At 43.7% G+C, this 21,260-nt stretch overlaps 1 protein-coding gene across 7 annotated transcripts in view; it reads right to left on the bottom strand.

Moving 5' to 3' along the window:
* Positions 1–21,260, bottom strand: part of PARVB (parvin beta) — a 219,384-nt gene that overhangs the window by 152,923 nt on the left and 45,201 nt on the right. For all 7 annotated transcript variants that reach the window (XM_050925049.1, XM_050925040.1, XM_050925031.1 and 4 more), the window contains exons 2-3: positions 13,806–13,895; positions 6,579–6,649 (exon numbers count right to left, since the gene is read on the bottom strand). In XM_050925049.1, the coding sequence (XP_050781006.1) occupies positions 6,579–6,649; positions 13,806–13,895 (161 nt within the window). The remainder of the gene's footprint in view (positions 1–6,578; positions 6,650–13,805; positions 13,896–21,260) is intronic.

Raw genomic sequence — 21,260 nt, 5'->3', positions numbered from 1 at the left:
CTTTGTCTTATATAGGCACCTATCACTCCCCAGTCTTTGTCCTGATTCTTCACACTTGCTATCTGGTCACCCTAATTGTGACAGATGTGAGACCTGGGAAGTGTAAGGAGTTCAAACTCCTTCAAATATGCCAGACAGGCATGGACTTTTGAGACAAAAAGTGCAGAATTCACAAGCAGTGATTAATGCAAATTATGCAACCTGGTTGCGCAAAAACCCAGCCTGTTGAAGCTACACCCTGAGGAAAGGGCCACTGACTGACTGACCATTGACCTGTTCCTGGAGACTGGAGATCAAAGGCACAAGAGCTGTATAAAGAAACAGCTGAAGTGACCAGTCGGTATCAGCTGGTGTCTGGTTCCCGATTAAAAAAAACTGACATGAACTTGTAACCCAGGGGGCACTCAGCTGTGGAGTTTGAAAGACTGACGCCTGCCAGAGCCTTATGTTGGGGTTGGGGTAACCTCTTATAAGCATTTAGCATGTGTGTAGATTCTTTTATTGTTTTTATATGTTTTCTCTGTAATGCTTTTGCCCTAAGAATAAATGCAGCTTTGTGAAGGCTGGTTGGTAAACCAGTACACAGTGTTATAATCTCTGGAGAAAAAATTAATGACAGGTTCTGTACCCTGCTCAGATCTGTTGGGAAACCCACAGGAAGGTGCAGAGGGACTGCAAGCCTAAAGCTCCCTGTCTAAAGGGAGAGAGGCCAGTTCTTCACCCCAAGAGAGGCAAGTGCTGGGAATTCTAAACCTTAAGTGGATGCCATCAAGGAGGGAGCTCAAAGGTGCAGTTAGTCCTGAAACTGTGACATGCATGTTGCAAGATTTCCCTCAGCTAGAATGGGGGAAATCCTAAGAGAATAGGTGTTTACATGAGATTTTGGATAGTTTTCAAAAGTACTAACTGATTTAGGAGCCTAAATCCAAATCCCATTGACTTTCAATGAGATGTAGGCTTCTAGGTCAGTTAAGAACTGTAATACTGAGTAGTGAAATGCCTAAATCCTTTAAAAATCTGGGTCTTAGACACTTTTGGAAATTACACTCTTTGGCTGTATCTGGACCAGAATCAAAAATTAGGCCCCTTCCAGTTTTGGATCCAACCAACAACAGAACACACAGATATGAGAGTTCAAGAGGATTCAAATCTGCATTACTCTCAAGATCACAATATTTGAAGTTATTCAGAAGAACTGGAATAGCTTACAAATATCCCCGACTACTCATTAGAATTATTTAAATAGATTGGTTTCAGCTATGTTCACATCACTTAGGTGTTTACTCTAACAATTTAATGGTAGGAATGTTCACCAAAACAGAGAATCTTAAAGCAATGATTCGGGATATTAACAGGAAACAAATTTTAAATATGTAAACAAGAACATTCATATTGGAAACCTGATAATAAGGGCTTGTCTACATGGCCCCAGAGTTCAGTTTACAGGGGCATAAACTGATGTGCACACCAAAGTGATGTGCTGTAACTGCCCCATGTGGACACTGCTGGTGCAAACTAAAAGGTACCTAGTTTGCATTAATTTATCTCCACCTGGGGCTTTTACAATGCAGCACTTTGGTGTGCACTGCAGTTCACATCCTGATAATCCAAACTGCAAGATCATGTAGACAAGCCCTAAGAATTATGACATGCTTATCTAATCAGAGAAGAGCCACATACCAAGCAACCCAAGTGACCAATCAAAAATAACCATCAAATCTGAATTCCAAATACTCACATAAAATTGTTTGCAAATAAGCCACAGACCAAGAACAAATGAGTTTGAGAAAAGTTTAAGAAGGTCACCCACAGCCAGGGCTGGCTTGAGGTTTTTTGCCACTCCAAGCAAAAAAATTTTGGCTGCCTCCCACTCCAGCCCTGGGCTTTCACCCCCCAGTGCCCTCCTTTACCCACACTCCCTGCCGCCCCAGCCCTGGGCTCCCCCCCACCAGTGCTGACTCCGCCTGCTCCTCCCTTGCCTCCAGCCGGTCCGGCAACGAAGCTCCCAGGCCGTGCCTCAGCCCAGGGTCCCTCCAGCCAGGGCTCCCATCTCCAGAACCGGCCAGGACCTGTGAGGGCAGAGTTGGGGGACCGCCCCAGCAGGGGGATGAGGAGCCGGGGCAGGGTAGCCCCAGAGGGAGCGGAGCCCAGGAGAGTGGGATGCAGGCCCCACACACCAGCGCCTCACCCTCTATGACCCCGCTGCTGCTTCTGACCACCCTGACCACCCAGCCTAAGTGTCCCCCACTCAGAGTCTGCCCAGCCCAGCAGCAAGATGCGGGCACTGCTCCTCCGCAGCGTGAACCGCAGTGGCCACAGGGCACCCCTCACGTACGATGCGCTGCTGCTACCAGGGCCGACTCTAAGCTTTTGTTGCTGGAAGAAAATAAAATGGCTGGAATGCCGCCCCTGAAAATGTGCCGCCCCAAGAACGTGCTTGGTTTGCTGGTGCCTAGAGCCGGCGCTGCCCACAGCAAAAAAGTCCCAAAATTCCTGGATAAGCTATTTACTATGAACTATTGTCTCAGTTCTTCTGATTTGATCTGAGTTTCCAGCTTTGGCCCATCTAGTAAATTTCACACAACTCTAATCAGAGCCTACTGTTCTACCAAAACCAGAACTGTAATTTGCCACACACAGCTGTGAATGAAGTGGAAAACAAGAACTGATGGCCACTGATGGAATTTATTTGATTATCTAGTTGTTCTTTGCAGCTGGACTTCCTACTGACCCATTGTGCCAGACTATTTTTAAAATATATAATTATACTAAACATCACTTTTTTCTTTTTTTTAAGCCCACCTCGAGCTTGTGCTCATTTTCAGTTCTGTAAGAGCATTCAAAGCATCTATTATCGTGTCCTCCATACAGCAGCCATTCAGTATAAAAGATTTACTATGCTTGCTGGGATGAAAAGTTATTTTCCCTTTTGTTCTTTCTGCATTACAGTGGGATTCTACAGTCTGTCTCCCCCAGAGTTAAGACAGTTATGTTTTAATCACTTCCAAATGCACAGAAAAGCCTGCAGTGCTTAATCCACTACGGATACAATTCTTATTGCAGCAGGAAAGAAGAGATTAAACAATCTTTTTCTGTGGAGCCAAAAGGTATTAAACAATATGTCACCGTTAGATTCCCTGGTTCATTTTCCCAGGGGCTTCCCTGCCCTGACACTGCTTTTCACAACATTGATTTGTGAGTGTGTATGTGAGTGGAGTGGGAACAATTAAGAAGGGGGATTAAAATACTGTAGATGTATCCACTTTTTAGAGAGGGGAAAGAACTAATGAAACGGTTTAGAATAAAAATTAAAGCTATCAAAGTAACTATTCAGTTTTCCCCTCTTTATTTAATGGTGATCTTAGACTGTAAACTCTGTGGAGCACAGACTGTCTTGTTTTGGGTTTGTGCAGCACCTAGCACAATGAGGTCCTGGTCCCCAATTAGGGTTCTTAGGTGCTACCACAACTCAGATAATAAGTAACAATAATAATAGACAGCTTAATGACCCATTAAAAGAATACAGAGCAAACAGAAGATCAACCTGTCGCACTTTCATTAGGGCATTCAGATACAATCACAGCATAATTCAATCCCCTCTCTGCCTCACAGTCTCACACCACGTTAGCTCTCAAATTCCTTTCCAATTATGCCATTGTACAAACTCCTGCCTTAAATTATGCTTGTGAATGGTTAACGAATATTTACATTTATATATGGCTCTCCTCTTGGAGTAGCCTCACAAGAAGAAACACAAGGCTCTTTTGGGATGGTCCAGAGGAGACAGCCCCTAGTGGCTTCCAGGACATAGGGATCAGTTCTCCATTGCCCTGAATGTTGTACAATCATGTGCAACTGTACAAAGTGGGAGTAAAATGTTACCAGTCTGATTTGTAAGCAACTGAGCTGAGTAATGGTGATCCAGGCCCCAATCCTGCAATGAAATCCATGCATAGAGATCCTTGCGCCTATGAGGAGCACATTACAGTATCAAGGCTCAAGTCATCATCCTCTCTCTAGTCAGATTTTGAGGGGAGGAGAACCTTGCTAATTTGTATTAATGACTCAAAAGATTCACACCTGCCCACAGCATAAGGGCTCCAAGTCTCATTAAATTCAATAGCAAAGCTCCCAAGTCTACTACATTTCAGAGTGTGCTTGGTTCACTTATTCTGACCACACTGGTTCAGTTTTGATTATTCATAGGAAAGCCATGAACACCCCATAGTACAGCTTGGAAAAGCGGCATGAGACCACTAGGGTTTTTACAAGCACTGTCGGGTTTGAGGATTAACACAGTGAGAATGAGTGAGATTCTACCGGGTTTTAACCCACAACATATTCAAGGGGAATAGCACCATGTGTACTTGCACACAGCTCCTCTCTAAAGCTGGATTTGCAACTGGACAGGAAGCTGGCTTTATGTTCCTAAAGCAATGCCCTGCCATTGCTGTGCTGATAATACAATGACGGGTGTGTTTGTTGTAAGCACATACATATGCTGCTGTGGTATTTCTTTAAAGCGTGCATTCACTCCAGTGATGTACCAAGTAAAGATATCCTGACAAGAATGTATCAAAGCACACGTCCTTTCCTCCTTCATGGGATTACATAATCCAGATTTTTCTGACCCATCTAAGCATTATTGCTCTGTGCTTTCTATCCAAAGCAATACAAATCAAAAGCCTCGCACACAGAGAGGCAGGTACAGGAAATGTAGTAAGATAGTAGTATGAGCATGAAAGCTTCTGGAAAGACAGGATGCATTAGGGCAGAGGTTCTCAACCTTTTTCTTTCTGAGGCCACCACCAACATGCTATAAAAACTTCACCGCCCACCTATGCCACAATAACTGGTTTTCTGCATATAAATGCCAGAGCGGCATTAGGGGGTAGCAAGCAGGGCAATTGCCTGGGTCCCCATGCCACTGGGGTCCTGGCAAAGCTACATTGCTCAGGTTTCAGCCCCGGAGGGTGGGACTCAGAGCCCCAGGCTTCAGCCCAAACTTTGGCTTTCTGACCTGGGACTTAGCAAGTCTAACACTGGCCCTACTTCGCAGCCCCCTGAAACCTGCTCGCAGTGCCCCCAGATCCCTGGTTGAGAACCACTTCATTAGGGTACAGACCTGCCAACGCTTCTCTCTCTGCTCCAACCTTCACTCAGTTAACCTCAACACCCTAACCCTTAAACTCACCCTTCTAAATGCTACGCACTCTGGGTTAGACTCCTCCACCTCACACAGAGCATGAGTAAATGAGCATTGTGTGGGGAACTGGGGCTGGAGTGGGATGGAATTTACAACTGTTATAGGAAGGCTGTGGGGCAATACTACAGATCCTGAGCTGGAATAACAGCTGCTGGCACTCCACACACATAGTGCAGATGTTCCCAGCTACTGGATACATGAACATCACAGATCCAGTCCCTCCCCTAGCACACAGGTAGATCAGAAGCTTCTGTTCTCCCTGTCTCATAACACAAAAGCAAAGGGACATTCAATGAAATTGAAAGGAGGAGAATTCAAGACCAGCAAAAAAAGAATAATAATAATTTTCACACGCTATGAATTATACTGTGGAACTCATAATTATACTGTGGAACTCATTGCCACAGGGGGTTGTTGAGGCCAAGAATATAGTAAGAATTCAAAAAGGGATTAGATATTTATATAGATACCAAGAATATCCAGAGTGAGCATAATAAACAACAAAATAGAATGGAAGGGATGTTAAACCTCAAGCTTTAGGGCTTAACCGTAAACCAATCTCTAGCTTTAAGAGATCTGAATGAGACACCTAATGTGGGGGGCAGATTATGCCACATCCGCCTACTGTGGGGTTCTTGCATCTTCCTCTGAAGCATCTGGCTCTAGTCATCATAGAGAACAGCATGCTGGACTAGATGGACCTCAGGTCTGCTCATTATGGCAATGCCTATATTCCTATACTCTCAATGCTCCTCTCCACTTGGACCTAGACTGGAGCCCACTCCCCCAGTGTGCAAATATGAAGACCACCCTGCACAACCATTTCACCTGCCCCCTTCCTGGAACAGGGGTACTGCTGGGGCTCCACAACACAGAGCATGGGCCCTTCTCCACCATGGCAGAATTTCACACACAGCGAAAAATCCCATTCCTCCTTTACTGATCATTTCATCCATCTGCGCTCCTTTCCTGTAACCCAAACTCACTCCTACCAAAACGGTTTCCCCTGCTATCACAGTGACAGGGAGCCCCCTCTCTCACGTCATAAGGAATAGCACCGTGATCATTGCTAGATTCAAGCTGAACTCTGCTTCACTTCAGTATTTAAAGGGATGAAACTGTAGCCTTCATCTCCCCTCCCTAAGCATCCTCAGGCTCTCAGATGTCTGCTAATCTCTCCTTATATCTTCTTTGCTGTTGGCCTTACTTCCTAACACTTCTACGTGACCTCAATATCCAGGACAGTTCATGAATTATTATCTCTTTACATAGATGTATTCTCAGTAACAAACCTCTGGTTTGTAAAGGATTACATGTAGCAATCTAAAGATTTTTTCATGAAAGAAAAACAAGACAAGTATTTACTTCCTACCTTGATTAGTTCTTTGAACTTGGAGTCTTCTTTGGAGTTGGGATCGATCATGGTACGTTCCTCATTTTCCTCTGGCCATTGAGAAGGGAAATGTCTAGTTAGAGCCATGACATGAACACACTCTCGAGGATATTACAGGAGCTATTATTTGTAAAGCTGGCTGGAAGTTGATTAAGAAATGACAAAGTCTAGTCATCATACTAGTGAGGGAACATCAAGTGATCAAAGCATGGGGAATTCTTTAGAGATAAACTGAAGGATTACACAGTACTAACTTCCCTAAAATAAGATTCAACTGGCCTTCATCAGGTCACGCAGCATAGTGTGTGTCAGGCTGCAACATCTAGTCTCCTGTATCATGTAGGCTCCTTGGGGCAGGGCTGTGTCTTTTTCCAGACAGACCAGAGCACATTAGTGGCACCCAGCTAACAATGATGATCATTTTATCCTTTCATCAGTTATTTAATTTTCCTTTTAAGCTACATCATCAGACTGTAGCATCCTAAAGAACCCAGTAAACTCACTGCATTATGCTCCCTGTAACAGGGGTGACATGGGATTATGGGTCATACTCCTTGTGATGGTGCACTCCATTTGATGTTATGAAAATATGCTAATGAGTGTGACTATAATGTAACTGGAATATGCTTCATGCAAAAGGTCTCTTGTAAGGTGTCATTACAAAGCTTATAATTTACTGAGTGTGAACATCCTATTTGTATAAATGTATCACTCTAGTATCTGAAACTAGAAATATGAAATATAACTCTGAGGTCCTATTGTAATTATGCAAAGTGTGGGCCATTAATGGTGGTTTGGAATTTTGATGGCTCCCATTAACTAGTACAATTGGTTGCAAATGGCTCTGTTTACTTGTAAGTCTTCTTGTATGTGTGTGTGCTGGCAAGTGGGTAATGAAGTCTTACAGTGACATCTGATCATATCACTTGAACTGGAATCCATCTTTAATCTGGCGTTTTTCCATTTAGAAGGAGGGGTGGGAACCCAGAAAGGGACAAAGGATTCCCACCTTGTGCAAAAGATACATAAGGGAGTGGAATAGAACAAAGGGGGCGGCAGTCATGAGAAATCCCCCAGCTACCACCTGAGCTGGAACAAGGGCTGTACCAGGGGAAAGGATTGGGCCCAGACTAGGAAGGCATCCAGTCTGTGATAGAAGCATATTGAAACATCTCTGAGGGTGAGATTTTAGCTGTATTCAGTTTTCTTATAGTATTAGGCTTAGACGTGCATGTTTTATTTTATTTTGCTTGGTAATTCACTTTGTTCTGTCTGTTATTACTTGGAATCACTTAAATCTTACTTTTTGTATTTAATAAAATCACTTTTTACCTATTAATTCACCCAGAGTAAGTATTAATAGCTGGGGAGGCAAACAGCTGTGCATATCCCTCTATCAGTGTTATAGAGGGTGAACAATTTATAAGTTTACCCTGTATACGATTTATACAGGGTAAAACGGATTTATTTGGGGTGTGGACCCCATTGGGAGCTGGGTATCTGAGTTCTAGAGACCGGAGCAATTCTTAAGCTGTTTTCAGTTAAGCCTGCAGCTTGTGGGGATCGTGGTTCAGACTTGGACCTATGTTTGCAGTAGGCAAGTGTGCCTGGCTCAAACAAGGAAAGGTACTGAAGTCTCAAGCTGCCAGGGAAAACAGTCTTAGAGGTAGTCTGGGCACATCAGGTGACAGTCCCAAGTGGGGTTCTGTGACCCAGCCCGTCACACTCCTTTCTCCTGCTCCCTGCCTTTTCAAATCCCACTGTAAAATTTGCTAGCTAGCAAGGACTGCACTTATTCTGCTGCAACTGCACATAATGCCGAGTCAACACCAGCAGCCATACCAAGAGTGAAACTGACAAGGACTTAGGTCAAATTCAGTTGTGCCTGGAGGAAAGTGCCTAGAGCAAGTCTAGCAGAGGTGCAATCTGCTCCATTTCTGTGGAGCTGAAGAGTGGAAAGAAGAGAAATATTTTCTCCTTCTACCTCCAAGGCGCAGCCAGACCAACACAATTTGGGAGGGAGGGGAGAAGGAGAAGGGAAAAAACGCAGAAAGGAGCGGGAAATGGAACAGGGACACAGAACAGGAAGTGGAGTGGGATAAGTGGAAGGGAACAAGGAGGACATACAAATGGGAAGTGGAGTGGGGTGGGACAGTTAGAAGGCATGGAGGAGGTAGCTGGGTGCATCAGAACTGGGGACCCAGCTTAGTTCCTCAGTGTGAGCAGCAGCTAGGAGTACTGTAGCTAAAGCCCTTGGCAAGAAAGTGTAGGGAGTGTCTTTCTATATAGTTCTTGGGCCAACCGAAAGAACCATGCCAATAGGCTCTGGGGGAAGACCTATCTAGCTCTTCTCAGCTTGAGTATGGTCTCCATAACACATGGGTGAAGGGAGGGAAGGAGAAGAGGGGAGACAGATAAAACAAGGAAGAGGAAAAAGAGAAGAGGGGGTGAAAGACAAAAAATCCAAAGGAAGGGAGGAGACAAAGGAACAGAAGAGGGAGGAGTAAAGATTAATTTTAGATGGATGATTGCATTTGAGGTTTTGCCCACTGAGCCAACACTCAAACAAAGGCTCCCCCTATGTTTTTCCCCACCACAACTGAACGCATCTGTAGGTGCACACAGCATTCTACCCTAGACGCGAATATTAAGGAGCAATGTTGTTACAGCCTGTTAAATTCTGGTGCTCAATTTCAACGAGCAAAGTAAGCCTTCCCCACCTTTCCTCACTGTAATCTCCTTTGTTGCTGAAATGACAGTTGTGATTTAGTTTAGAACAGCTTCTGTACGTGAAAATGAAAGCACAGCTGCTACACAGCAACAGGAATACAGCATCACAGCCTTGTTACATGATCCACTGCACTGCAGCTAAAACAGAACTGGAGGGTTTAACTTTAGCTGTGCACATAGACATCCAGGATGAAATCCAGGACCACTGGAAGTCAATGGCAACATTTCCATTGACTTCCATGGGCCAGAATAATACCCATAGCATACACTTGCCTAAGATTTATGAGGCGGAAGCCTTTGATACATGATACACATGCCTCACATCTCACTGTACCGTTTAAGAAGCCAATCCCGCTTGAGTGGATCTATTCTGTCGCTGCAATCAAGCCTGCCTGCCCAGGCAGACTGACTGACGCTAGCGCCACTCAAGCTAACATGCTAAAAACAGCAGTGTGGCCACTGTGGCCCAGGCAGCAGCTCCACCTGACCCCCCGCGCTGCCACCTGACTTGGTCTACTCAGCCATTTTTAGCACTCTAGCTTGAGTAGAGCTAGCATGAGTCCCTCTGTGCGGGCTGGGAGGCTCTTTGCAGTGTGGACTTACCCTTTGTGTTGCCTTGATGTACACATGAATGGAAGATGGACAGAGATGCCAACACATGTGGTCCACACACAAACAATATCATGGTCACAAAAAGGAGTTGTGATGGCCACAGTGCCACGAACAGAGAGCCCTCTGACCTGCACCACTGCTCAGGCACCAGAACACGATGACCCGCTGTACCAGTATTACAGTTACGTTGTTGTTAGTGATGAAGCTCTGCAATCACACTGGGTGGATATGACAGACTGTACAATTGAGAGGTTTCCCTAGACCGGCCCAGACACTTGGGCTCAGTTCTTTGCAGGGTCCACAATCTATTAAAAAACACCTAAACTGAACGTTGAAAACTTTTGCCAAATTTTCCACAAACCTAGGAAGAGCTTCTGATTCTGTAAGATTTCCAGTTTCTTTTGGTTCTTTACTTCCTCCTGTCTACTGGGATGAGTCAAGCAGGCTAACGCTGAGGAAGTTACACCCAGCACACGCCCAGCCCATGAGGTTGCGAGCTGGAACTTTCAAAAGAGGGCTCACCCATGTTTGTGCAACACCCACCTTTCCTGTGCGGGGCCCTAATCTCTCTCAGTCTCTCTCACCCACCTTTAACAGAAGAGGGGATTAGAGAAGCTCTTTTTGTTTCTTTTTATATAAAGGCCTCATGATGTATTGTTATTTGCTTGAGGGTCTTACCTATATCAAAACAGGACAGAATTAGACCAAGGCTCCAGCTAATCCAGTATCTCATTTCTGAAGCGTCAATACCAGATGCAGAAGAGGAAGGCATTAGGTCCCCTGCCTTTTCAATTATGGAATAAGCTCTACAAAAGTTAGTTTTCTTCCCCATTCTGGTCAGTCAGTGCCTGATTTATGCCCAGAAGAATGCAGATTTGTCTCTCTGGTTTCCTTTGCCTATTTAATGTAACCATGGGTTTTCCCATTATCCATATAAACAGTTACTCCTTTTTGCAACTGCCCAGAATTATTTGCCTCAGTGACATCCTGTGCCAATGAGTTCCACAGGTTAAAATATATATTGTGGAGAGGGAAGGACATTTCCTTGTTGCTTTTTAATTTCAATGTGTGCCTCCTTGTTCTCATAATATCAGAAAGGATAAATAAAAGCTCTTAATTAACCTCCTCTATCACATTACTTATTTTACATACCTTTAGCATAGCCTCTCTTATTTGTCTCTTCTACGAACTAAACATTTATCATCTTTTCAATCTCTCCCACCCTCTTTTCATTCTTCAGACCCATATTTAGTCCCCTACTATTTCTTCTATATCATCATTTGTGAAACGGGATGACCACAACTCAATACAGCATTCAAGGCTGGAATGTATTATCCATTTATTCAATACGTACTTTGAGAGAAACGATGGTCTACTGGTTAGGTTCAGAGACCAGGAGCTGTGACACCCATATTCAATTCCCAGTTCTCACACTCTGTGTGAGTTTAGGCAAGTAACCTAGGCTATGTCTACACTGTGGACCTTACAGCAGCACAGTTTTACTGCTGCAGCTGCACCACGGTAAGGTTTTCCATGTAGCTGCTCTCTGCCAGCAGGAAAGAATTCTCCCGCTGGCATAATTAAATTACTCCTCAACAAGTGGTGGTGGCTACATGGCACTATCCACATCAGCACTTCTGTCAGTGAAACTTATGTTGGTCAGGGGGGTGTTTTTTTCACACCCCGAATGAAACATTTTGCCAACAATAGCGCTAGTATAGACATACCCTTGCGTGCCTCAGTTCCCCATTAGTACAATGGGAATAATAGAACTTGCCTACCTCATAGGGGTGTTGTGAGGATAAATACATTAAAGATTGTGAGGTGCTCAGATATTACGGTGATGGGGCCAGGTAAGTATAACAAGATATATATTCAGAATTATATTCGGTCTAATTATTTGCACATCCTAGCATTTATTTGCTTTTTTGACACTGCTACACGATAAGCCAGGGATTGGCAACCTTTGGCACGTGGCCCATCAGGGAAATCCACCAGCAGACCAGGACGATTTGTTTACCTGCGGTATCTGCAGGTTCGGCCGATCGCAGCTCCCACTGGCTGTGGTTCGTAGTTCCAGGCCAATGGGGGCTGCAGGAAATGGTGGCCAGCACATCCCTTGGCCCACGCCACTTCCTGCAGCCCCCATTGGCCTGGAACAGTGAACCGTGGCCAGTGGAAGCTGCGATCAGCCAAACCTGAGGACGCTACAGATAAACAAACTGTCTCAGTCCACCAGCGGATTTTCTGACAGCCCGCATGCCAAAGGCTGCCGATCCCTGCTATAAGTTCACGCTCCTATTGAGATGCTCACAATGATGCCAGGTTTTTTTCTTGTTGATAGTTAATTTAGAACCCAGCATGATGTGTGAGTATTTCAAATTATTCTTTCTGGTGTGCAAAACCTTGCATTAGTCAACAGTGAATTTCATCTGCCATCATGCTGCCCAGTCATCTAGCTTAATTGGGTCCCTCTGGATTTCCTCAGAGTCTACTCTAATCGTAACTACCTTAAATATACTATTTGCTCATTTTTCCATCTCACTGCTCACTTCCTTTTTCAGATCATTAATGGAATATACAAAAACATCAGACCATGTAGAGAACCTTGGCACACCCTACCATGAAAAATTTTGGTATGCTGAAAAATGACCATTTGTTCCGACTCTGTTTTCTGTCTCTTGACCAGTTTCTGAACCAGAACAGTACTTTTCATCTCATCCCAAGACTACTTAGGTCAGGTCTACACTACCACGTAAGTCCACCTAACTTACATTGCTCAGGGGCATGAAAAAGACACCCCCCTGAGCAGTGCAAGTTACTGAGACCTAAGCACTGTCCACACCGGTGCTATGTCGGTGGGAGATGCTCTCCTGCAGACATAACTTCTGCCTCACACAGAGATGGAATAATTATGACGACAGGAGAGTGCTCTGCCATCAGCATAGAGCGTCTTCACCAGATGTACTGGTGCACAGCAGCATTGGAGCAGCTGTGCCGATGTAGTGCTTCTAGTGTAGACCTGCCCTTAGTTTGCTTAATTCCTTAATATGTGGCATTTTGCCAAAGACTTTTCGAAAGTTCAAATAAAATTATATTTATATTTATGGGTTCCTCTTTTATCCACTGTTTCACTGACATTCTCAAGTTCTAGTAGATTGGAATCCTTTACAGATGCTATGCTTGTCTGTCTTATCATATGTTCATCTAGGTGTTTTATCATTCTATTTTTTAAATACTGTTGCTTACAGTTTCCCTGGTGCTGGAGCAAGGCTAAATGGTCTGTAATTCCTAGGATCACCAGTAGCACCTTTGTTAAAGTTCGGTGCAGTACTTGTTACTACACCAGGAGCCTGAGAGGTGCATAAGTGAAATTAATCAAAGTCTCAATATTTATATGAGCACATCAGCCAATTCATTCTTTCGGAAGTCTTGGAAAACACCCCTGGTGGCTTGCTGCTCTTTAATTTAGTTGTTTGTTCCAAGGCCTCCTCTTTTGATACGTCAATCTTTGACAGTGTCTCATCTTCATTACCTGAAAAGACTAGTTCCAGGGTAGATATTTCCTCAATATCCTCTGTGATATGGAATGATGCAAAGAAATCAGTTAGTTTCTCTGCAATGCCCTTGTCTTCCTGATAGTCCAGTTCTCTTGCTAGCTTCCTGGCTCATACATACTTGAGTAGTGGGCTCACTGCTGTTCAAATTTCCTCAGCCCTTCTAATTTTTCTTACATTTTACATATGTAAATATGAGTTCATGCTCATTTCTACTGGCTTCAATTAACTTCGATTTTCAATACCTACGCACATACTGACCTCCATTAACACACACTTGCATATGCCTGTAGCATTAATACTGTACCTAATAGGGTATCTTCAGGGTGGATATCAATGGTGGCAGGAGACATTGGCGCGTTGATAGCATTTTTGCCCTCTTCCTGCAGGTCGCTCACTGAAGAGAAGAAAGGAAAAAGAGGGGAAAAAAACCTGTAAATGCAGAATTCTGTACTTTTTACACATTTTTTTAGCTACAGTGGGAGAATATATCTGGCAGGCCCATTTCAAAGCGAGTCTACAGCTTATAGAAATAAAAACCACAGCTGCTGTGGAAAAGAATCAGAGATTCAAAACATTTTGCCGTTTCATATTAAACAGCTGGTTAGCCTGGTGATTTAGCGGAGGTTATTTTGCAGGAGTCTCAAGCTTGCTGTAAAGATGAACTCAGAATTTCCATGTCCCACACCAGGAAGCGTTTAAAGCTCTGTGGGCGCTCTCTCAGTCTGGAGTAAAGATGGTTCCTTTTGTGCACCTCATGGGGCTGCACATGACACAGAAAGGGGAACTAAACAATAGTTGACTGGACTTCTATGACAATAAGAACAATCTTTTCCACCTGCAAGAATCACTGTGTGCCACTATAATTAACAAAAAGCCTGAAAGAACCCAAGGAAGACTTGAGAAACAGTAAAAGGGGTTTTAGTGAAACACTGGCATTGACATCATAAAGAGGCATAGTATGGGCTAGGCTACAGCAGTGGTTCTCAGACTGTTGCACTGGTGACCTCTTTCACACAGCAAGCCTCTGAGTGCAATCCCCCCTCAATAAATTAAAAACACTTTTTAATATATTTACCACCATTATAAATGCTGGAGGCAAAGCGGGGCTTGGGATGGAGGCTGACAGCTCGCGACCCCCCAGGTAATAACCTCGTCACCCCCTGAGGGGTCCCGACTCCCAGTTTGAGAACGCCTGGGCTAGGGGATCAAGCATAAGACTGGAATCTTTAAACTTGAGCTCTAAACCCATAGCTGTCACGGACCTCTCTGTAGGATCTTGGACAAGTCGCTCAACTAGTCTGTGTCTTCATTCAGCCATCTGTAAAATGGATCTATAGAACAAGATTCCAGGATTGTCACTCTATATGTCCCTCTGAAGCCTAGAATGACTGTTGAGTCAGGGTGAAGCATGGCTGAGAGGTTTTTTTTGCCCAGAATATTACTGGGTTCAATTATGCCAGCATTCATGGCAAGGCCGGTGCAAGGAAGTTTCGCGCCCTAGACAAAACTTCCACCTTGCACCCCCCTTCCCCCCAGCCCTGCGGCAGCTCCCCGTCCCCCCCTGCCCTGAGGCACCCCCCCAAGGCAGCTCCCCCCCGCCCTGAGGCGCCCCCTGTGGCAGTTTCCCCCCCTCGGGAGCTGTGCAGCACCTCCCCACCCCAGCTCACCTCTGCTCCGCATCCTCCCCAAGCACAGCACCCCCGCTTTAATTCTCCTCCCAGACTTGCAGCGCCAAACAGCTGATTGGCGCTGCATGCCTGGGAGGCGGGAGAAGTGGAGCAGCAACCGCGCTTGGGGAGGAACTGCTGTAAAAAAAAAATTGGGAGCATCGCTTTTTGGCGCCCCCTAATCTTGGCGCCCGAGGCGACCGTCTAATTTGCCTTAATGGTAGCACCGGCCCTGATTCATGGTCTGCTATCATCCAGTTTTTAAGTTCTTAGCCATTCTGACTTCATGAATTACACCTGTGTGACAGTAAAGGTATGTATCTATGATAGTCCAAGAGTCCTACACCACTGTAATATCAGCAGTAACTCAACCAGTCACCATCCTTTCTTTACAGCTAATTTTCATTCAACAACAATTTCATTGGTTGTATGAGGGAAACTGAAGAGATGGTGGATTACTTGGCATAGCCGTCACAGTTCCTCAAAACCACCCGCACAACATCACAACCAGCACATACAATAATCCAAAACATACCCATAACCCTCATGGCAACACCACCATCCCCCTCCCATTCACAACTCACACAAATCAACAAGTCTCCCAGCACAATCCTCCTACAAACAAATCAACACAACTGACATGCATCATAACACCAAACATCTCTCTGAAGCCTAGAATGTCTGTTGAGTCAGTATGAACCAACGGAAATGGCTAGAGGCATAGCTGAGAGCCCTTTTTGCTTAGCATATCACCAGGTTCAATCAGCCTTGGGATGTTCAGCTATTTACAGCTTTTTTTAGTTTTTGTTTGTTTTTTTTTTTTTTTTAAACACACAACTTTACAAATTACACTGCTGCAGCAGCATGGCCTTTCAGCTACTAATATTAACATACCTAACTCTCACCAGTGTTGGATGGAATAAGAGCGTTTGTGCACAGCTAGAAGAAAAGCAAAAGGATTGTATGTGCTATTAGTACCATCACACGCTATTAACGGATATCACCTTAAAGCCCCTATGGATAACAAAATCCTCCACTTATTTTAATTTAAAGGAACAGATGGGTTTGAAATAAGACAAAAGCACTGTACAAGGAAACTATGTAGGCTACCGGAACCCACAGAAACTCAATGCGGTGCTCTGCGGATCTCCAGTAGTGGCTGGTCACATATAGAGATTGATGAGCCTGCTACAGACTTTGCTAACAGAGCTGGATTATTTTAGCTCAAGAAGAATAGGTTCATGCTTCTAGATCCAGAGGCACCATGTCCAATCTCTGCTGACAACAACCCACTTTGGGGCCTGGTGCTACACTGAACTTAGGGATGGATAAAGTCCAGGAAAAATAAAAACCCACGATCAGTCTTCACCCCCCCAGGTTGAAGTTTGGATAACTTTTGCTGCTGCTGTCATTTTCAGTTTCACGTCTTTCTGCCCTGCACGGTCACGGTGAGGAGTGAAAGTGGAAATGCCAAAATATCATGAGAAAGCAGCTCTTGCAGTATTTCGGACCCATCTGAAGGCAGCAGTAGAATCTTTAGGATCTGGTCTCCCTGGGCTATCACGCTTTGAAGGAAGATCAATAACTCAGGAGTGGAGAAAAGAAAATTATCAAGAATAGTGGGAGTCAGCAAGGGACTATGGGATAGGGAAGAGATAGGACCTATGTAAGGGGGGGAAATCTCAAAATTATAGTGAATCCTGGTCCTATTTAACCTTAATCTGCTTTTACCATGAAGTGCTAGTAATCTCCTGTTCTCATGACATTAACAGACCAAGAAAAAGTTAGGATACATTAGGGTGCCACAAAAGCTGCCACATTTATGGATGCTTCTCCCAACTTTTTAGGTTTGCCTATTGTAACCCACACACCTCCTGGATGTGATGTTCTGTCCCATTTAGTGGCACTGAGACCACTTAGAGAGAGATTAATGAGTCTGCTCTACAGCCTTAACTAACAGCCATATGGCTTTTAGCTCATGCAGTAGAGGCTCATGCATATATCTCCAGAGGTCCCAGGTTCGATCCTGCCCGCTGACAACCGGGGTCTGTCAGCATTATGCTATCACCTGCTTCACATAGTATTGGCCAATGAGGAAGGGTGTGGTGGACAGGGATACAAAGACCTAGGTTCCAAGGCACAGTAAAAGCAGAACTTTAAGTCTGTAGATAATCAGTCCTCCTCCAACCTACCAAAAAAGTGCAACATCACTCCAGGAGTGCCAAGAATGTTTTCATTGTCTGTGCAGGAGACTACACGGGAAGCCCAAGCCCTTGGGGCCCTTTTGGGGCAAAGCACGGATTTCCATATAAACAGGTAAATAACCACAAGCTCAACAGAGCAGTCCTTTCCTGGGGAAAAAGGCAATCTAAACCCCACTGATCTCCCATCAAGCAGTTCTTTTAAAAATAGATCTCTACTCCCCTTTCCTGTAGTAAGATCAACCCATATACTCTAGCCATTTGTATATAGAGAATTGTTACAGTCATAGATCATTAGGGTTGGAACGGACCTCAAGAGATCATCTAAGTCCAACCTCCTGCTCAAAGCAGGACCAATCTCCAAATGGCCCACCTCAAGGATTGAACTCACAACCCCAGGTTTAGCAGGCCAATGCTCATTACACATATTATAAAGTCCCATGTCACTACTCTCCACCTATACAGAAAGAGGTTAACAGAGAATTAGAATGCTTGGGACACGCACGCGATAATCTCTGTGCAACATTTCACTGGCAGCCAAAGAGAAGGCACTTAAAACCATTTATCACTTTTCCTAATGAGGATTCCAAGAGGTGAACTAGTTTCTGCTTTCTGGCAGGCTATCAAGTAAGTATAAATTCCCTGAATGCCACATGTTGTCCTTATGGCCCCACAAGGAGCAAATGCCAGATTCATATATTTTGAGAGCAAATGGATTAAGATCCACGTTAAAGTGACCTGCTAGAGTTAATATGAAACAAGAGTGTGTCCTGCCAGTAATAAGGTACAGCTCACTTTTGGTATTGTATACTTCTTGCAAAAGGACAGGAGCAAAACTGCATTCTCTACTATATATGGAATATGCTGTATATACTGTAGCTTTTTACCTAAACATATTTAATTTTAAAAAGACACTAAGGATTTTATTAATTTTTTCAAAATTCCTCTAAACAAAAAATCAGAGAACTAAAAAGTCACATGCTAAGTTGAGTGTCTTTTCATAGCATGACATCCTCTGTGTGTGTCCACTTAGGGCTCAATCCTGCAAACCCTTATTCCCTTAAGTACTCCTTACATTGAGAAGTCAATGGAAATACGCACGCAAGTAGGAATAATCACAAATAAGGTTTTGCAGATCTGGAACATGCTTCCCTAGAGATTTGGACACCCAAATCCCATTCAATCAAGTTGCCTTTGAAAATCTCAGCCTAAATTACTAACTCTTCATGGCAGAAGTTTTATCTTCATTATTAGAAGCATTTACACCATTACTGTAGCACCCAAAATCTCCCATCAGGACCAGGGCCTCCCTGCAATGAATGTTGGGGAAAGATAGATGATGAGACAGTCATTGCCGTGGAGAGTACATTTATTTTAAAGTACCTGGCACCCACTGTGTGCTAAATAAATAAACAAGATGCTTTCAGAAAACTACATTTAAACAAGGCTTGGAAGGATTTGATCTTTTTAATCGGTAAATGTCAGCAATCATCTTACATGTACACACACACACGCAACTGAGAAAAAGTATTTCCATCACTAATCATCAAAATTTACAGAACAGGAAAGCCAAAAAAATGCTATTTGAGAACTTATTAGGGTTTGATTTAAGGACATTTACTTTATGTTTTTGACATCTGATGTTGTATCGGGTTACAAAGCTTAACATTTTGAATCACATCTGCTGCCATTAAAGTATTATTGTCTGACCTCCCCTCATAATTTCCCACAACTCTGACAACTTAAATTGAAAAAAATGCATAAAAATAATCAAATCACTACTATCCATCGAAATTGTCCAAAAAACATCAAATTCTGCCAAGCCTACTTCTAAAATGCAGCTACATTGCTTTTTTCCCCCAGGAGTTTGATTAAAAAAGGAAGCTCTCTGACCAAAGTAGATAAGGAAGGAGATGATTTCAAAGTGTAATTTTTGCATTTTAAAAATAAAACAAAATAAAGTATTTTCAGCTAATTAAATCTCCTCCTTTCCACAACACCACTTCTATGGCTAAGGGCTCAAAAACACATAAGGAAAAAGTTAAAAGATGGAAATAAATACAGTCATGCATTATGCACCCAGTGCCCATCTCACACACAGCTGAAGAAACATGTTTGCTCTTAAAAGCCAATTTGCTGGGCTGAATTCCACAAGAGCAAAAGGTTCTGTCCTATTTCTGAAGCAAGCACCTAGTCAGAGCAAAGCGCTGCCATTTCAATAAAGCGAAATCTAAAAGACAGTCCTGCAGACAGAGACTCACTTACAGAAAGCCAGAAGCTCACAGCAAGAACTCTGCTCCACACGGGTAGCTTACAAACCTTAGAGTTTTGTGCATGACAAATCCTTTTGCATACCTCCTTTTGTTCGTTTTTTACAAAGCAGCCCTGCCATTTTGGCTCCCTACAGTATGCGATGGTCCGGAGTGTACCTCTGCAGTGCAGTATGGACAGTGCAAATGTTAAAGGAAGAGAGGCAGCTGGAAAGGGACTGACATGCCTGGCCAGTCAAACTTGGGTTAATTTGGTCATGGTGACTTGGGAGGAGAGAGCAAGACAGCAGCAGTTATGCGGAGGGGAGAGTAGGGGGAGAAAAAATACTTTGCTTGGTAGCCTGAAATTCAAGAAGGATGAACTCCCAGTATGGAATTCGCAACATAGCTCATGTTCTGTAAGAGAGACAAAAGAAGCCATAAGTCCATCGTGGTCAGCTCGGGGCAACAGTTGACACACGATTTTTAAAGGTAGCACTTAGCCCACAAGAAGTCCCTGGTGACAGTCACCTTTGCCCATTAGCCAGGGCACAGTCACATTCCCCCATTGTCAAGCAATCACAATGGCTTATCAAAGAGAATACTGAAGTGCAGAAAGAAATGAGAGGTTCAAAAGGCACTGATCAATTATGCAGATAGTCAGAGACCTAATAGCAGGTTTTATTTCATCATCTTCCATTCCCCTGTGTGGCTATGTTTGTTTTGAGGTTTAAACTTCAGGTTTACCATAATATTCCACATGCCAGAGTTTCTGAAAAGAAGAAACTGTCCCATGAAAGCAAATTAAATGAAGCTGCAAAGTTCAGATCAAGATTATTCACAATTCTAGTGCATATGCCTGTGTGAATACGTATTTGCTGGAGTACTCTCAACATGGTGAACTCTGAAGTGTATTCATAGGGTTTTTTGGTAACAATTCTGCTTCACCGCTTTCCCCTCCACACCAATATTGTTTATCAGATACAGCAACAAAACAAAAGGGGAAAAATAACTTACAACACACATACAAAAGAGACCAAGACAACTTAAAAACACACAATGGAGACAGCAACAAAAAACAAATTATTCAAGATTGAGAAATGTATCCATTTCTGGGAAGAACTCAATAGATGTTTTAATAAAGGCCCACAAAAGTTATGCAAAAATATTCAGTCTAGCTGAGACAAGTTTCACGAGTCTCCAGAAAACAGAGGCCATCTGAAAAGGGCTTGCCAGGGTAGCTACTGTATACGAATAGAGCTATACCAGCAAACCGCCCTTGTGGAAAAGCACCTTATACTGGCAAAAAAAGAGGTTGCCTTTTAACCAGTGTAGCTTATACCAGCTCCTCAAATGGGAAAAACTCTACTGGCAAAAGGACTGTTTTGGCAGTAAAACTGCATCTACACTACACTAGGATTTTTGCTGGCATAGCAAAATGATTTTTTTCCCCACACTCCTACCAGACACAGCTATGCCAGCAAAACATTCTTTGTAAACCAGCTCTCAGCCAGAAGGGGGGAAAGCTAACTTGCTTCTTCTGAGTCACAAGGATTGGTCTCACTCCTGATTCACATCTGGTCTGTAGTAATGTGAGAGACTCTGCTAAACAGTTATAGCCCCCAAGTCAAATTTTCAAAAG

Source organism: Gopherus flavomarginatus, chromosome 1, assembly GCF_025201925.1.
Source record: "Gopherus flavomarginatus isolate rGopFla2 chromosome 1, rGopFla2.mat.asm, whole genome shotgun sequence".
Classification (NCBI taxonomy): domain Eukaryota; kingdom Metazoa; phylum Chordata; order Testudines; family Testudinidae; genus Gopherus; species Gopherus flavomarginatus.
The sequence above is the reverse complement of the archived record's forward strand: the minus strand, read 5'-3'. Positions and strand labels throughout refer to the sequence as shown.